A 17,627-nucleotide genomic window follows, 5' to 3' on the forward strand; every position below is an offset into this window, starting at 1 on the left:
GATGACCCAAGGCTAAATTTTTCTGCAGTCTTACAACCGAGGCTGAATATTTCATCACCAGACAAGCTGAGCAAGTCATTTGCTTCACGTTGAACTCAAGGAAAATGGTTAGTTTCACTGTAGTGGTAAGGTGGTCCTTCCCAGAATATTACTGAAGGATACCTTTTATTTTAAGGCTTATCATACCCCTTAATAAAACAGCTATTTCCTATGATGTTGGAATTTTTCTCTCTCTCTCTTTGATTAAGAGATAATTACGAAACAAAAATCGGGGTTCAATGTTTAGTTCACTGTGGTCCTTCAAATATTCACAGCGTGCAAAAAGGTCATGAGTAGGGGCATGCGGAGTCACCACTATTTGTATTTGTATTTAATTTGGATTCAGACTGCATTCTGCAAATGAAAAGAAATACAGCTGTGAAAAAATGTGGCAGACTTCTGTCTATCTTGGTGACCAAAGTCTGAGTGAACTCCAGTCAGTGGAGTTTCCCAGCATGCTTTTGGGCAATGAACATTTACTTAGCCCAGTTCATTGTTGTTTGGCTCATGTTCCCTATTTAGTTATTTCGTTTGTATGCATATTGTTTATCATGTGCTCTTTGTGTTGTGATATTAAGTTTAAGGGTGGTTTTGCATTATTTGTGTACCGTGGGGTTTTGCTGCTTTAAAGTACAAGATTGGTTTTTGAAGACAGTCAAAGCAGTGTCATCCTTCATGAGTAAACCCACATTGTGAAGATATTGTATGTATTATGTATTATGTATGCATTACCCATTATTCGTTGCTTGTCGAACACGAATTTGTGTTTGGGGGCATCCTTAGTCATCAGGGTAAAAACTAAAATAAATACTGTGTAACTTCCACCCGTCATCTCTATTCTTCTTGTCACGCTATAGTGAATTAATAAGTTATCAAAAGGTTGTATTACATTCCTGTTAAGGTTTGGTATTCAGATTTTCTGAGGTTGAATCAATGATTAGCCCTTTAGTCGTCACCCCCCACCCCCCTCAACACACACACACACACACACACACACACACACACACACACACACACACACACACACACACACACACACACACACACACACAAACTCTTACTTCCTATGCTCACAGGTTAGAAATATCATGCCCTATTCCACTGCTTGTGTCTTTGGATCCAAAGACACTTGTGTGCACAGAGGATTGCCTGACAACAACATGTGAACTGACACACACGCTGTGGGAGAATGGAAGTCATGGGGTCTCACACACACAAGCATAATTTATTTTAAAAATTGCAAAAGACATCAGTAGAATGAGACCGTACATTCCAGTGGAGTATATAACAGAAAAGAACAGCTCAGAGCAAATTAATGTGTGTATGTACTGGCTGCCCTCCGCATCTCCCAGCATTTTTCTCTCTGACTAGAGGTAGCTTGCTGTGAAAAAGACTTAATTGAATCGAATAGAATTGAATTGAATAGCATGAAGAGAGGTGGATGAAAGGATGAAGCCAGGAGGAATGTGATCCACTGCATCTCGGAGGCCGTGAGTCACAGCCAGACGTACAGCCGGCAGCCGCAGACAGTCGCTTAGTTTGATGTTAACTTGTCTCTCCTCCGGCTGCGGCTGTCACCTCTTGGTATCCTCCTCTAGCCGCAGCTCAGATCAGCGGGGTATGTGAGGGCCTGTCGCTCTGCTCTCCATCACAGCCGCTGCAGCTGGCTTCAGGACACAGGTAGCAGAGCTGCGGCGCTAACTGAGCGCTAGGAGATTTATGTTGCTGGCAGTGCCGGTTGCAGTGCTGCTTGGTGGCCTGCTTTCCTACACTTGATTCATGCTTTCTTAGGAGATGTAGACGTCTCCTCCTCAGGTGTGCAGTGCTCATGACCACTGCACACCTGACGACTCCAGTGTTTTAGTAGTGCTGAGGGGACGTCTCATTAAAAGAAGCAGAAAAAAACTCCCACTAGAGTCAGCCAGTGGTTCATCGATGATGGTAGTATGTTGATGTTGTTATGATGATGTTATGAGTCTATTTTCAGGCTATGCTTAATATGTCTGACGTCTCTGTATTATCTAGTTCTGCACCCATGTTGATTTCCATGATTTGAAACACCTCTTTTCCTATCGTACACATATTCCATTGAGGTGATGTCTTGCTTTTATCCTGAAGAAAGCATTATGTGCCAAAACTTTGATATGTCTTAAATAATTTTCCATCACAGCTATAGGTGTGCAGCATCCTTCCCCTCCCTCTGATAGCTGTTGTTCATATTACTACTGATTGCTTATCAAAAACTTGCTGTGTGTAAATATCTTATGAAAGCACCAATAGTCATGCCTACAGTATCATCACAATATTATACCAAGGAATAATGACAGCAAAGATATTGTGATATCTGATTTTGTCTTAAATGTCTAGCACTACACTGATGTAATTATGGCACCATCTGCATTGCGAGTCTCAAATCGCCACTTTCATTTCCCCACTGAGGCTTCGGGCGGGGGACAGCACAGAGGAGCGCAGAGGACACAGCCTGTAAGAAAGACAGCTGGGTGACCAATAACTACCAGAGACTCATGAATCAGATGGCATTATGGCTAGTTATATCTCTCCTAGCAATATTGTTAACACAAGCCATGCAACACTGCTAGGTAGATGAATCAGATAGCTAGCAGTAGCGAGCATGCTATTCCTGTCAGCAATATTGCTAGTACAAGCCCCATATCATTGCGAGTTGATTGGTTCAGTTAGCCATTGGGGACAAGTGGCGTCTCTCTGTATTAGTGCGACTTCCTGTTGAGGCATCGCCAAAGGCAGCCAGCTCACACATGGTTGGCCTGAGGCTCTGGTGATGGGTTCAGATGATTGGCTCAGGGGCCTGATGCTTGAGTCAGAGGTGATCCTGACTTGCCCAAAGTGATGTCTGTCGGAGGGTCGTCTCCTGGTGGTTTATTAATGAGCTGTGACACACACACACAGACACACATACACGCGCACACACATACACACGCACACACACACACACACACACACTGTAGAAGAAAGCATCAAGAAAAGTTTCATTGAATAAGACGAGCGAGTCAGTCAGTCAGTAAGGTGCAAAAATCTGTCATCTGTCATCAAATATGTCCTAAGTTACTCACATCAGACTACATTATCACATGTGCACATTAATTATTGTAATTGTATGTGGCAAACTAAATGTGCAGCTCGTTTACTTTCATGTGTAGACACATGAAAGTAAACGTCTTTTCTCACCTCCTTTCTGAGGTTTTATTGTAAATAGTGATGGGTACTCATTTTACTTTTTTTTTTTTTTGTTTGTTTGTTTGCCTGCCAAATAAATGATTTGAGGTTTGCTGTGGAATTCAGTGATGTGATTTCATGATTTTTCCCAGTAGCTTAAAACTACGGTTATTTGGTAGATTGTATGATAAACTAACTCTTTTTGTGTGGTTTTGTCTGCAGGGAGTTGTACGTTTGACGAGGGCTTCTCTCAGTGCGATTACCAACAGGACCCCTATGATGACTTTGACTGGACTCACATCAGCACCCAGGAAGTGCCCTATGTCTCCCCAGACCTGCCACAAGGTGAGTCTTCACTTACTTTTGTACTGTTTTCTCATCCATCCTTTCAGCCATCTAGTCAGTGTTAATTTCGTCAATGAAGACGATGATGAAAAATGTTTGTCAACAACCTTTCTTTCCACGGCTAAGATGAGACGAGCTAAAAGTAGATCATAGATAATAACAGCTATGACGACATGTATGTTTGGTCTTTTCGTTGACGAGACGAGTCGAGGCGGGACGTAAGCGTTACTTGTAAACTGTTAGACATTCAAACCCCTCCCTTGTGCATCTCTTAAAATATAATCTTGCAGTGTGCCGCCCTGTCATTGGTTCAAGTTAAGTGTGCATCCCTGTCATTGGTTGAATTGGTTGAATTAGGGCGGTGGTGCCAAATTAGCCACAGCCACACAGGTACACATATGGCTCGACTCGGCTCAGCTCTACTCGGTTTGAGAGCTTTTCCATTAGGTGGTAGTACCTGGTAGCAGGTCCCATTTTAGCACCTACTCAGCCGGGGTTCCAAGCGAGCTGAGTCGAGCCGAAATGTGACGTAAACGCCGTGCAGGCCACTGATTAGACGGGGAGCAATGACACATGAGAGCGACTCCTGCACGAAAACCAAACCCAGCATTAAAAAAAAAAAAAAAAAACAGCAGCGACCGTGCACATTGATCGCCGCTGAAGTTGGCAAAGTCGGAAAATGGCAAGCAAGCCGGTACCGTGGTCAAATGTAGAGGTTGGAGACTTTTCTGTGCTTGGTGGCGGCCCAAAGAATCCAGAGGGAGCTGGACGGTGCGCCGCCTTGCTATGACGACTCCACCCATGGTGAGCTCGTACTCAATTGTAATGGAAAACCACCTAAACCGTGTCGAGGCGAGTAGAGTCGAGTAGGTACTAGTGGAAAAGGGGCAAAAGTTCACTATGACTCAAACAACGCTTCAATCAAGGTCACTGGCTCGGTTGGAAAAATAGAATAGATCTTTGGAAAAATTTTATTTATAATGCTGCAGAAAATAAAGCACAATGCACAGTAGTAACAGAGGAGACGCCCTGTGACCACAAATTATGTGGGAAGAATATGACCAACCTCAAGAGACACATAAAGGCACAACACCCCACTGTTTATGCCACGATCTTTGCTGCTGTGTGACAGGCCTAGTTGTTGTGATCATCTGTTAGTATTAAAATCACTGTATTTGCATTTTGCAGTTTTACATGTGAACCAGTTAAGTATAGCAACAATGGCTAAAGAAGGAATGTTTTGTTTCTTGATTTGGAGTAAAGCAACATTCAATGCAGGGTCCTATTACCCTGCTCTTCACACTGTATCATTAAATGCATGTAGTTCAGATTGAAGTGCATCTAAAATCATCTGTATGTTCATGATGAAAAGCAACACAAAAATTAGTTTGGCTAAAACTGGACTAAATCTTCAATAGATTTCATCAACTAAAACTAGACTAAAAAGAACAATAATTCAGATGATTAAAATGTGACTAAAACTAATATGCATTTTAGTAAAATCTAAATCTAAATGAAAATCAGCTGCCAAAATTAACACTGCATCTAGCCATCATTCACAATGACCTTTGCTCCTATGTCTTTCTTGTTTACTTATTCAGTCCATTCTCATCCATTGATCCATTCATTGATCCATTGATCAGTCCACCCAATCCATCTATGATCCATCTTTATATAGCCATACTCCTCTTACTTTATTTAATTTTCTCCTCCTCCCCACCCCACTCCTCTTTTCCTAGATATACTATTGTAGATCCAGGAGTTCACAGCTGTATACCTCTCCTCTCCTCTCCTCTCCTCTCCTCTCCTCTCCTCTCCTCTGCTCTCCTCTTTAATCAGTTGTTTTTTCTTCAGGATGATGATGAAGGGGAAATTAAATCTTTCTGCCTCAGGGCTGAGGGTCTAATTAACGGGATATGAGGTCGTTAATCAATGGCAGGGAACAGGGAAGGTTGCCTACTTTACAATGTTAAAAGCAAAATGTTAGAACAATAAGTAGCTATGCATGTTAAAACAGTAGCTAGCTTTGCAATATTAAAACCACTGAGTAAGAATTTTAGCTCGTGTTGGAACATTAAAATGAACTAGGTTAAATAAACCAGCATTGGAATGTTCAAATGTTCAATTGACTTTTAATTCCTCTCCTCCCCCCTCCTCTCCTCTCCTCCGTTGTGGAAGATTATCACTTTGTTACCATGACGATATAATGCCGTTATTTATCTCCCATACTTATCATTGCGACAACCCTGCCTTGCTGACATTTAGAGAAAGGTTCAGTTCAACACAAGCTCTTTAAACTCCTTGCTCCTGATATGCATATGATTGTATGCCCATAACACTGTCTGGTGAATGTGGTCTGCGTATACAATTAGGGTTCAGTTTTGAGGTGTTACAGTGCCTTGCCCAAGAGCACAGCAGTAAACTTTGGCATTTAATTATGCAAGAGGGGGCACTGGCATAGGGAGGGGGGCAGGGTTGGCAGCTGGAAGGAGTTCAATACCTCGCTGAAGAGCACAAAGGCGGTGCCTGGCATGACATTAATGCCTCTGGAGGCATGAACACAGGCATGGCGAGGGTTTGCAGATGTTGGTTGCCTTTGGGCAGCAGTGCCTTGCGTTAAGGTTTGGGCAGGATTCTCTGGCATTCTGTATGTGTATGTGAATACAATGGCAGCGTGTGACCAGAGGGAGACGATGAGGGGAATAGGTGTGTGGTTGAAGGATTTTTAGCTGCAAGCTTAAGTGCCACATTTTACCTTTATTGAAAAATTGGACCTCCTGCAATTTGGATGTTGCACTTGACTGCATTGCAGTTTTGATAATATTTTGATTAATTGTTCAGCACTAATTATTAGTGTTGTTAATATCTGAGGCCATCTTATTCACTGTGGCGTCTAGCTAGCTGCAGTCTGCCTGAGGACATGCAGTGCTAAATCTTTTTATCTTTTGACCCCTCAAGACCCCTATTATCAGTGTAGGAAGATGTTCAGTGTATTTGGCATCTATAAGACGTTTGGGAATGAGCTTCTTCTTGGGATTAGTAGTTCAGGTGGCTATATAGGGACAAAGGGTTTGCCACAAAAGAAAAAGAATGCACAGGGTTTTGTGGTTACATTTGTGGATGGGCAGTCCAACCAACAATTATAATCAACACTGATTGTGTCCCAATTGCTAATCCTTTTGTCTGCTTAAGGCAATATTGAGTGTGCAGGGATGGGCTGGCAATATTTATAATAGAGATAAAACTCTTCTATGTAATCTCTCTGGGGGTTGATGCTGGCATTAGCCATCATGCCAGAGGCTGGATGTTGCATTGGCACCATGCATTGTGCCATTTGTAACATTCATGGGGTGGGGCTCTGTGGCTCAGCAGACTGAAGCAGATATTTCTGACTCATGATGTTGTGAGCCAGTACCACTCTAAACCTTTTTGGCAAGCCATTTCCCCCATCTTCCTCTGGTTTTCCACTGTGCTGTCTAATAAAGCAAGAGAAAACAGCTATTGAAAGTGCAGGAGAGCTGGTCCCCAGCCCACTGCTGTGGTTGTCCTCAAAATGACAGAATCATAATGACTAATGATTGTGTGCGTGTGTGTGTGTATGTGTGTGTGTGTGTGTGTGTGTGTGTATGTGTGTGTGTTTTCCCTGTACACACATCTAAATCATAACCAGTAGTGTTTATTTTAAGTGGGCTTTAGTCTATAACTAAGAATTATTTTTCACTTAGTCTACTTAATATTTTTGACTAATAATGTGTTAGTCTGAAAAATAAAAATTATGAAATAGGCCTATGCTGGGTCCAAAATGAACTTTTTGGCGCATCTGCCAATGGCAGTTGTTGGACATGCAACAACTATATTTGACACTATAGATAGATAGATAGATAGATTGATATTTGTTTGTTTTTGTGTTGAAGACATTAGATTCATGTACAGATTCAAATGTACAAGAATAATATATTGCTTTTGCCTAAGCCTGCAACATTATTCCGACAACTAAATTTAAGCACTTATGGTGCTGGAACTCCCATCCCATAGCCTTTAGAAACTGTTAAACTTGTTAAAACCATTAAAATGTACTTTGCCAAGATAGGAGACATCCTTCCAAGTTGGCTGATATGACTGAGTCTAACAATTGTATTTTCATTCGGTACAGTCTTCTTTCCATATTGTCTTTACTTTCATTTTGGAGCTTTGTTTTATGAAAAGAAATGTTGCAACATGTTTGCCAATATGAGTTTTATATTGAAAATTATGACCCTATGCCCTGTGTCCTATTTTCCATTTTGCTCAGCTTGATTCTGGTCCAACAAACTCCCACACTTTAACATGCTTAAGTCTGTTTTGAAGTCTTGCTTCATGAAGAGAAGCCTTCAATATCTGATGACGATCCATTAAGGGGAAATCCTAATCAGTGATTTTTTTACTGTTGATATTGTCAGTAATGTCAAACAGTTGTTGCAGCCCTAGTTGCTTCTTTGCAGAGATATAAGTACTGATTGTAACATAGCACACAATGACACTGGTTAATGAGGAGTGGACCTCGCCAACTATATAAATTGAAAGTAGAAAGACATATTTCAGTTATTGAACTACTGTTGTACAATAGAAAGTTAGCTTGACTGTTGTTGTAGTGTGTCTCAGCCTTTGTATGTCCACCAGCAGCCATTTTATTGCAACTGTTATGCTACGCCTTCCTTTTTGTTAACATAAAATGCTAAAATGAAACGATGCCATCAGCTGTTATTCCTACAGCAGGCTGGCATTGTTTTGCTGTAGAAAACTGTCCTCTGTCTACCATTCTGCTGTTGTTGTTATGTGACATATCTAGGTCTTAAGGCTGTTACAGGGGTATTTTTAGCTGCATCATTACATTGTAGAGTCATTCCATTGGTGGCCATTTTAGACAGTGGCAGTTCTAAGACACCAGCCATTTTAGAAACTGGCAGACTTCAGATGTCAGATGTAGTGGCATTGCAAGGTCTGCTTTCTTATGAGCGTTGTAATATCAGTTTCAGGTACTGTCAGCTATGTGGTTCTTAAATCTGTTTACCAAATTACAGTTACCTGCACGGAGACCTATTTTTACCTGATAGCTAATCAATTTGTGTTTAACGTCTCCTGCAGGCAGTGGCTTGCTGACTTGCGAAAGGTTATATTGTGTCGCGTTGTGTGTTGTGACATATCTGGGTCTCTGACTGATAGGAGTATTTTTAGCTGACACACAACATCTTGGCAGCCATCTTAAAGACACTTCCTCATGTCAGCCATGTTAGTGTCAATGAAAGAATAGAGTATCTGTCCATCATATGTTCACTGTAGTATTTTGGTATGTAACACACTGGCTGTTTTCATGGATAATACAGTGGAGTTTAGAATAATCAAACAAACCAGCCATTGTTTTCAGTAAAATTAGCAGTCCAACTTGCCTCAGATTGAATTGTATTTACACAAGTGATTATCATGTAATTGTCTATACAATTAATTATCTCGCATCGTTAGCATTTTTTTTTACCCATTTGAAGAAGAATAAAAGATTTTTAAACTAATATTGCACCAGGTTTGGTGTGAAAGAACAGTGCGGGGCTAATTTATTTCCAGTCTGTTTGGCTTTAGTTCAGTTTGGATACAGTCCAGTTTGGTTCTGGTCAGTTTGGGAATCACTGATGAACAGGCAGACATTCAGGACCAGGAAGTGGGATTAAACTAATACTACCATAGGGGGCACAGCGGAGAAAGGCTAGTCCAATAACTAGGTTACAGTGTTTGATTTTGAAAAGCTGTGTATGTGTACATGTGTGTGTGTGTGTGTGTGTGTGTGTGTGTGTGTGTGTGTGTGTGTGCGTGCGCATATATACATGTTTGTGTGTGTTGTGTTGTGTGCTCCAGCTGCAGCCTGCTGTGTTCAGTTCTATTCTGCAGAGAAAAAGTGTTTTCTCATAGTAGATTAGCTAAACAATAACTGATAATCACCATTGTTCCACAGCCTGTTGTATAGTCTCAATCGTATTCCTTCTGCAATTATAGCATGCAAATAGAATTAACCAACAGCATTGGAGACGGAGTGCTCTATTTGGCTTGCAGGAATGGAGACTCTTCTATTCTGTTCTCTTCTGTTCTTCTCTGCTCTGTTCTGCTCTGTTTTTCTGTTCTACTCTGTTCTGTTCTCTTCTATGTGCTCTGTTCTATTCTGCTCTACTCTGCCCATTCTGCTCTGTTCTTCTGTCTAGAGTAGACTGTTCTGCTCTGTTCTACTCTGTTCTGTTCTGTTCTGTTCTCTCTCTTGTTCTACTGTGCCCTGTTCTCTGCTGCTCTGCTCTGTTCTATTCTGTTCCATTCTGTTCTTCTCTGCTCTGCTGTGCCTTGTTTGGTTCAGTTTTGTTCTGTTCTGCTCTCTTCTGCTTTGTTCTGTTCTGTTCAGGGCTTTGCAATCAGGTAAATCTACCCCACCACTGTACAATTGAAATGTTTGCACCAACTTGTGCAAATGCTTTCATGTGAAGGAACAAAATCTTGTCACATAGTAGTGCCTGTAGCAACAAACCAATTTGGAGATTCATTGCTGGTTTCAGTGGCATCCATGCAATGTGTAAGGATGACCTTAAACTAATGAACTAATTGGCTCGCCAAATGGCTTGAGTAAATGCTTTCACTTTCACTAAGTACATAGTTTAAAACATAAATGTTTGTATGAGTGATTAAATTTCGCAATAATTGTCCATGGTTCTAGTAAACTAATTTACTGAATGCTTGTTCTGTTTTTGAAATTGATGTCATTACTTTCATAGAGCATTACAAGACATGTTGGACTTGGTTGACCACAGTTGACCAATATTATCTAGGCAAACTGACATAATCAAAATTCCCCATCATACCACTGCCTGAAAATAGCATGAAACTGTGTTTTGACTGTTTATGGAAATCTACTGGCTACTTAAAAAGGTTAATCTGTTGGCCTAGAGGTCTAGAAATATGCTTCCTGCCTAGCTGGCAAATGGCAATGTCAAGCCCTGCTACTCTAATGGAATATTTCATACAGGATGTACTAAGAATAATATGTTATAGGTATTGTCCTTTACCTCTGACCAGGTAATGTCATCTAATTAAAACATGCTTCGGAAGTGGGAATACTAAATGCCAACTCCAAAATGGTGGCAAATGGGAGCGGTGAGAACAAGTGAACTACTGTTAGCATTTTCCCATAGAGATACTAAGTTAGTCTGTGCCCTATTTCCCAGTGCAGTAATAATAGAGGTCTACAGGTGCAAAAAAATTATAATATATGAGAACAAATGCAAGACCAGAGGCCAGTGAATTCTGTTTTATTCCTCTCTACATGTGCAAATTAATGGGATCGCACATGAGATAGTTTTTCATAATTTGTGCAAAGCTTACATTTTGTTGATTCAAGGTTGCTGCTACATTCTGTGAGATTAGACAGCAGACAGGAGAGAATCATATTTCATCATATTTGACTGCAACAGCATCTGGTAGAGATCTGAGCTGATTACTAGAACATCTGGATGGGCTGACTGTCCTGTCACCGTCGGGCACATGAGTGTACACCCTTATTTTCAGTGCTTGTGCAGCTTGCATTAAGTGATTTTTTTTGTATAAAGTTGAGTCCACATTTAAGAATAAAAAGCAAAAGAAATTAATAATGTAATTACAGCACTGGCCAGCTTGATTATTAAGGAGCAATAAAAAAAAACCCTAATGTAAAAAAGCAAATGAAAGCAAGCCTACTTGGGACTTGGTCGGTAGGTCTTATCTCAGTTATACTTGAATAATTAATCAAGAAGATTCCATATTATTAATATTCCATTTTATTAATTCAATATTAATACTACCACTGAACAAGGACAATACAATTGGTGGATATATAATCAATATTGTTTACTACCTTATTATTGTAATGGGACTCAAATGTCCTGCCTGGTTTTCTTGGGCCTTTTTTTTTTTTTTTTAAATCAAAGTTGGTGTTTATTTTTTAACACTTATATTCTTTTGAAATCTTTACTGAACATCAATGTACTGGTGTGATTTATGCTCACACATTGACACACATTTTCACCTGGAAGCTGCCCAGTACAAACACAGACATGAAAAGAGATGGAGGACAGAGGAGAGTGGAGGAAAAGAATTGGATGGAGGATTTCAAAAGAACCTAAAACAAGTAGGGAGAGGAAGAAGCAAGAGAAAGATGTTAAAAGGGAATAGAATAAAACAGCCAACTTCATTTTTCTTCTCTTCTCTTCTCTTCTCTTCTCTTCTCTTCTCTTCTCTTCTCTTCTCTACCCTTCTCTTCTCTTCTCTTCTCTTCTCTTCTCTTCTCTTCTCTTCTCTTCTCTTCTCTTCTCCCCTTGGTTTCCCATTGTTTCTGTTTCTTTGTTGTTCCTGGCTGACTGCTGCAGAGCAGTCCCACAATCACAAAGGAGAAACAAATGACAGAAAAAATATGAAAGGGGGGAGGTGTTTTTATGCATTTGGGGGGGAAGTGGGTCTTGTAGCGTAAGCCCTAAAGGAATGAGAGAAGAGAGAAACAGAACGGAGAGAAAACATGGGCACATAAAGGAAAGGAATCAAAACAGATCCTTTTTTTTTTTTTAAACATGACAAGTAATCCACTGCCTCTGTCAAAGAGGGAAGGGTAAACCAGGGGAAGAAGGTACAGGAGAGAGCAGGGGAACAGGGAAGTGTGGGGCTTGTTTCAGTCCTTTGTGTACAGCACTAAATCAGAGGTCGAGAAATGACAGTGTGCACTTACTATGGGCCTAAAATTACAGAAGTGCTGGCTGGAGTCAAACTTGATGTGTCACATGAAGTGGTCTTTGAACATGGTCTTAATATGCATTGGTATACACTGGGGACAATACACATACACACTGCTAACATAATGTTACAGATAGCAGAAGATGGGGATTTAGGAGAAACAGGAAAGAATGGGAAAGTTTAAAAAAAGCTCTTAACACCTCCACTAGGGATGGTTAATAGGCTAGATCCAGCCCCTGATTGCTTATTTTATTTGAACATGTATTCACTCACAAACCTGCAAACTGTTTCACTGAGATCAGTCGTATTTGAGCCCTTAACTTGCTGAAGGTACATATAAACTCAGCCTTTAGGCACCAAGCCCATAGATGAGCAAGTTCAGTCAGAGGACTATTTGAAATAACTTGTTGTAAATGGAAAGCCCTCAGACTTATTGCAGGAATGTCAGCTCGAGACAGCACCACAGAGAGCTGGTTGTATATGTAGGTCCATGTAAACACAGTTCTAAAAGTAAGGGTTGGGAAAAGTAATCATAGCATTGATGCACTGTGATGATTTCTTGGATGATTCTGTGTTGATGCATGACACTCAATTTGACTTTTTAAAAAATGAAATGCAAATTTTAGTTGCGTGTTAGTCTGTTCATAGAGTTAAGGTTAAACTTGGTTCACGCTTCCCCTGAACATGGGGGATCTGGCCAATTGGTCAGTCATGCACCAGATCCTGCATTGACGCCCACCTTTATCCTAGAGATCCAACCCACCCGTCAGTGTACTCACTGCGTCTACATGGTTTGGTTTGGTTTACAAGCAAGAATGAGTGCAAACAAAAATGATTGCTTCACTTTGCATTTAATCACTAGATTGCAAATTGTAATGTAGCCTTGAACATATGGTTAACACCTTCCCTATTTCTGTGTCTAATTCCCTCTCTCTGCCTCTTTGTGCAGGGTCCTACATGTATGTGGACGTCTCTCAGTATGACGTTGGGGAGAAGGCCAGGTTTCAGCTCCCAGTCATGAAGGAAAACGACACGCATTGTATCGACTTCAACTATCTTCTCACCAGCCCCGATGGCTCCAGCCCTGGGACATTGAATGTTCTGGTGAAGGTACGGAGATCGGCTTTTTACTTCACTGATACATACAACAGAATAGAATAGAATAGTCCTGACTTGTCAAGTCTCATACTGGTTGTGGTTGATTTTGTTATGGTTGTAGAGTTTTGGTAAACAATCTGTCCTTCAGTGGATCATTTCCTAGGACATTTAATGTGCCAGTTAAAGATGCAGCATATACAATTTTATCACAGATATATTATTACCACATTCATTTTGAGACAGTATTATCACAGTAAACAAACAAGGCCAAACAGACAAAAAACAATCTGCAATTGCCACTGGATGGGATAGCTGCTGTATTGCTTTACAGCTTAAAGGGATAATGCTTTTGCAGCAGCAAACAGGAGGAGGAAGCTGTTATTTCAGCTTAAAGCTAAACCTGAATCATGTAATGGCAGATGATGGAATGAATAAAATATAGTAAATTTAAACAAAGAACCTGAAGAAGCAGCAGCCTTTCTGTGACAGGGAACAAGTGGGTTTATCGTAAATGTGGTCTTATTTTGAAATTCAAGCACTGTCAGTACCACTCGTGGGTGACAGAGGCTAACAACTGGCTCAACCTTGGCCTCATCTGTTTACAGTAATTATACTAAGGTATTACAGTTAAGTTGACACTGATATATTGTGGTTTAGAAATGCTATATTTGTACCTTTAAAACAGGCATGCATGTGCTACTCTTAGATCCATCATAGTGTTCCAGTTAAATCACTTATTTCACACTCTTGGTCTTCTTATCCTGAAATGCTATTGGGATTGGATACTTAACACAATTCCCAGTCATTTTTATTGGTAAATTACTTTTACCCTGATTTTGTTCCTGGCCACATGTGGCATTATGAGTAGGGAGCCGCCCTTCAACTTAATGATCCAGTGTCAAAACCACTTTGCTGCAAGCATCTGCTTGTCTGAAGTGTCCTTGAGCAAGACACTGATATCCCTCCAGCTCCAGGAGTGCTGCTCTGTAGCTGACCCTGACCTACGTGCTGTGGACAGGGCCAAGCAAAGAGAGAATTCACCATCTCAGAGTAATGGAAAGGTGGCCTTTTTGAGCACACCAGGCAGCAAATGTACTAATGAATGTGTTTATTTGGGCATTTGGGTGTGATATTTGTTGAGACTGTGGTTTTGTGTGTGTGCACAATTGTTACTCTGTGTTACTTTTTGTGTCCTCAGGTTAACAAGGGCCCCTTGGCCAACCCTATATGGAATGTGACAACCTACACAGGTAGGGACTGACTCAGGTTCCCGTTACTGGTATCCGTCTTTTTTGATGCTCTGTAACTGATAAAAAGTTGATTGAAAAAAAAAGAGGTGAGGAGTTACTCAGAGGACCTCTTCATGTGATCACTCATTCTGCCACTGATTGTGATTTTGTGGTTTTGTTGTTCAGGTAAAGACTGGCTGAGAGCTGAACTTGCTGTCTCCACCTTCTGGCCCAATGAATACCAGGTAACATGCTAAATATAATAACCATAATAATAATAACTATGATAATGATTATTGTGATGATGATGATGATGATGATGATGATGATTATTATTATTATTAGTAGTAGTAGTAGTAGTAGTAGTAGTGGTAGTATTAGTATTAGTATTAGTATAGTAGCAGCAGTAATAGTAGTGGTAAAAGTACTTCTACTACTATTATCACTAATAATAATTTAAAAAATCATCAAAGAGTGCCTGCCTTCATGTCTGCTGCCTTTATAATGTTCATGTTTATTTATTTATTTATTTATTTATTTATTTTCAGTTATACAATTCATGTGAATACGCACACATGCTGTGAGGCAGAAAGCTGATTTATTTGTGTTGACTGAGGCTCAGGAGGTGACGATTAGGCTAGGAAGACTGAGAAAACTGTGAGGGGCGACTGCACGTTTCTGTAGAGGTCTCCGACTTTGTTGTTGATGCCTTTGTGCTGCTTATTTGTTATTTTTCCTTTTTTCAGACACTACAGACTTAAAGCTGTTAATTAATTAGTTAACTGTTAATTGTAAACATGTCTTTAATTGGAGCTTTAATATGTCTTAAATTTGACTTCAAGAGACATGTTTTTTTTTTTGGCAAACAATGAAGAGAATAAAGGTTCACATTTTTAACAACAAGAGGCAATACTGTAGCTGAGTTGACTAATTAAGAAACAACATAATCATTGAATGTGTCACAGCTTGCAAGAGAGAATGTGTGTGGAGACAACAGTCGATAACTAGTATTTGTATGATATTTTGAATTCTTTGTATTTAGCAAGTCATTTGTCCTGTCTCAGCAGGTGACAGGCTGTTTATATGTGTGATGTAATTAGCAGTGAGACACACTGCCTTTTTTCTCCAAGTATACTACTGACCACCTGTCTCTCTTGTCAGGCTGTGGCTTTGGATTTTGTCCACAATCTGCTCAGTTGTCACTCCGACCACTATCTCTCCCTCTCTCCCTATGTCTGTCTGTCTTTCTGTCCATCTCTCAGAATGTAGCATCATCTATGTCTTTACCATAAATAATATTGCAGAAGTGATTTATTGTGCAGTTAGCTGTGATTTTCCTATGAACTTAAAGGGCTCTAGTTTCGCAGACCTGGCGAGGCGGGGGCGTAGCGCAGATGCGCTTCGCCAACTGGGTGTGGCCAGGCGGATTTTCCAAGTTTGGCACGCCGTTCTCGGTGGCGCAAGTACTCCGCCATCCCTCCTACCGGCGGAGGGGAGGAGAGAAGGCATGGAGTGGGTTTGACACAGCCGATTCACATGTAACCAATCAAATGAGCCCCTGTCCTTGCCTTTAAAATGCACTGCGTGAAGGCGTAATGAAAGTTTACACAGCTGACATGGAGGTCTACTGCCGCAGGCGGAGCGGAGCTCAGGAGACAGGCGTGGAGTGGAGACCGGCGAGCAGTGCAGACACGTCACCAAAACCTCACAGGCAGGCTTCCGGAATGTCAGACACATGAACAATGCAATAAATACCGAAAAAAACACTATTCAATGCTACGATCACAATCAGCACATACATATATCTCCATATCAACTGTCCCGTCACAGCTGATGTCAGATCAAAGGAGATTGGCACCGTTTGTGCTGATTGTGAGGTTTTGGTGATGTGCGCCAGGCAGCCAAACTTCCACTGCGCCGGCTCCGCTCCGCCTTGCGCTGAAAGTAGACGTGGTTTCAGGAGGTGAGCTTTTGGCGCACCTTGGCGAAGCCTTTTGGCACGAAACTGTCACTGCGCCAAGCCGAATCTGTCGGCACCTCCCCCCGCTGCGCCGCCACTCCCTTCTCGGCGAACTTCCGCCTGCGAAACTCGGAAACTGTCCGCCTCAGCCGTTTCACCGGTCGAAACTAGCTCTGCGCGGGGTTCGCCTCACTGCGCCACCCCGCGCTGCGCTGGGAAACTAGAGCCCAAAATGGCAACAGCTTTTTCATCTCTTTCTCTTTATATTTGTCTTTTTCCATCTCTGTCTTTATTGATTTATGATTGCAGTAATCACAGTCATACACACAATATCACTCATTAACATGATTTGTGTGTGTGTGTGTGTGTGTGTGTGTGTGTGTGAATTGGGGGGTGTCACAGATGCATGTTATGGGCTAGTTTGTCTAATACCCACGCACACACACACACACACAAACACAGACGCGCACACACACACAGATCATGTTAATATACACAGCCTTGGGCCCCCTATAATGTTATTGTAAGGCAAAGTGTGAAAGCATCCTCCAAATGGCCCATCTGGAGCCCAGTCCCCATCGGTGACAAGGGAGAATCTCAACAGCATGAAACTCATGTGTCAACATGTTTTAATTGAATATAATCATCTTGCTTTTCTGAAGCTTAGGTTGGTTTTTCAGGCTGTAGAACAGGTTATTGGATTTGAGGTTATGAAGCTATTATTTCATGTTTCAACATGTTTCTGTGTTAGCACTTTAGCTGGAGGTTTAATGAGACTGGTTTCACCGGGGGAAGGCTGTTCTTACACACACACACACACACACACACACACACACACACACACACACACAGACACCATTATCAGGGCTAGACCTCATAATTAGAGTTTTTGTCTTTTCAAATTTCTTCAATAAAATTTTGACATGGCCCTTAGGTGACAAGTAAGTTCCTTGACCATTGCCTGAAGGCTAACAGATTAACCTAATTTTGAT

At 41.1% G+C, this 17,627-nt stretch overlaps 1 protein-coding gene across 3 annotated transcripts in view; it reads left to right on the plus strand.

The window, feature by feature from the left end:
* ptprk (protein tyrosine phosphatase receptor type K) overlaps window positions 1-17,627 on the plus strand; it is a 126,828-nt gene that overhangs the window by 45,873 nt on the left and 63,328 nt on the right. For all 3 annotated transcript variants that reach the window (XM_030046839.1, XM_030046840.1, XM_030046841.1), the window contains exons 3-6: window positions 3,457-3,579; window positions 13,298-13,458; window positions 14,645-14,696; window positions 14,862-14,920. In XM_030046839.1, the coding sequence (XP_029902699.1) occupies window positions 3,457-3,579; window positions 13,298-13,458; window positions 14,645-14,696; window positions 14,862-14,920 (395 nt within the window). The remainder of the gene's footprint in view (window positions 1-3,456; window positions 3,580-13,297; window positions 13,459-14,644; window positions 14,697-14,861; window positions 14,921-17,627) is intronic.

This window comes from Myripristis murdjan, chromosome 24 (assembly GCF_902150065.1).
Source record: "Myripristis murdjan chromosome 24, fMyrMur1.1, whole genome shotgun sequence".
Classification (NCBI taxonomy): domain Eukaryota; kingdom Metazoa; phylum Chordata; class Actinopteri; order Holocentriformes; family Holocentridae; genus Myripristis; species Myripristis murdjan.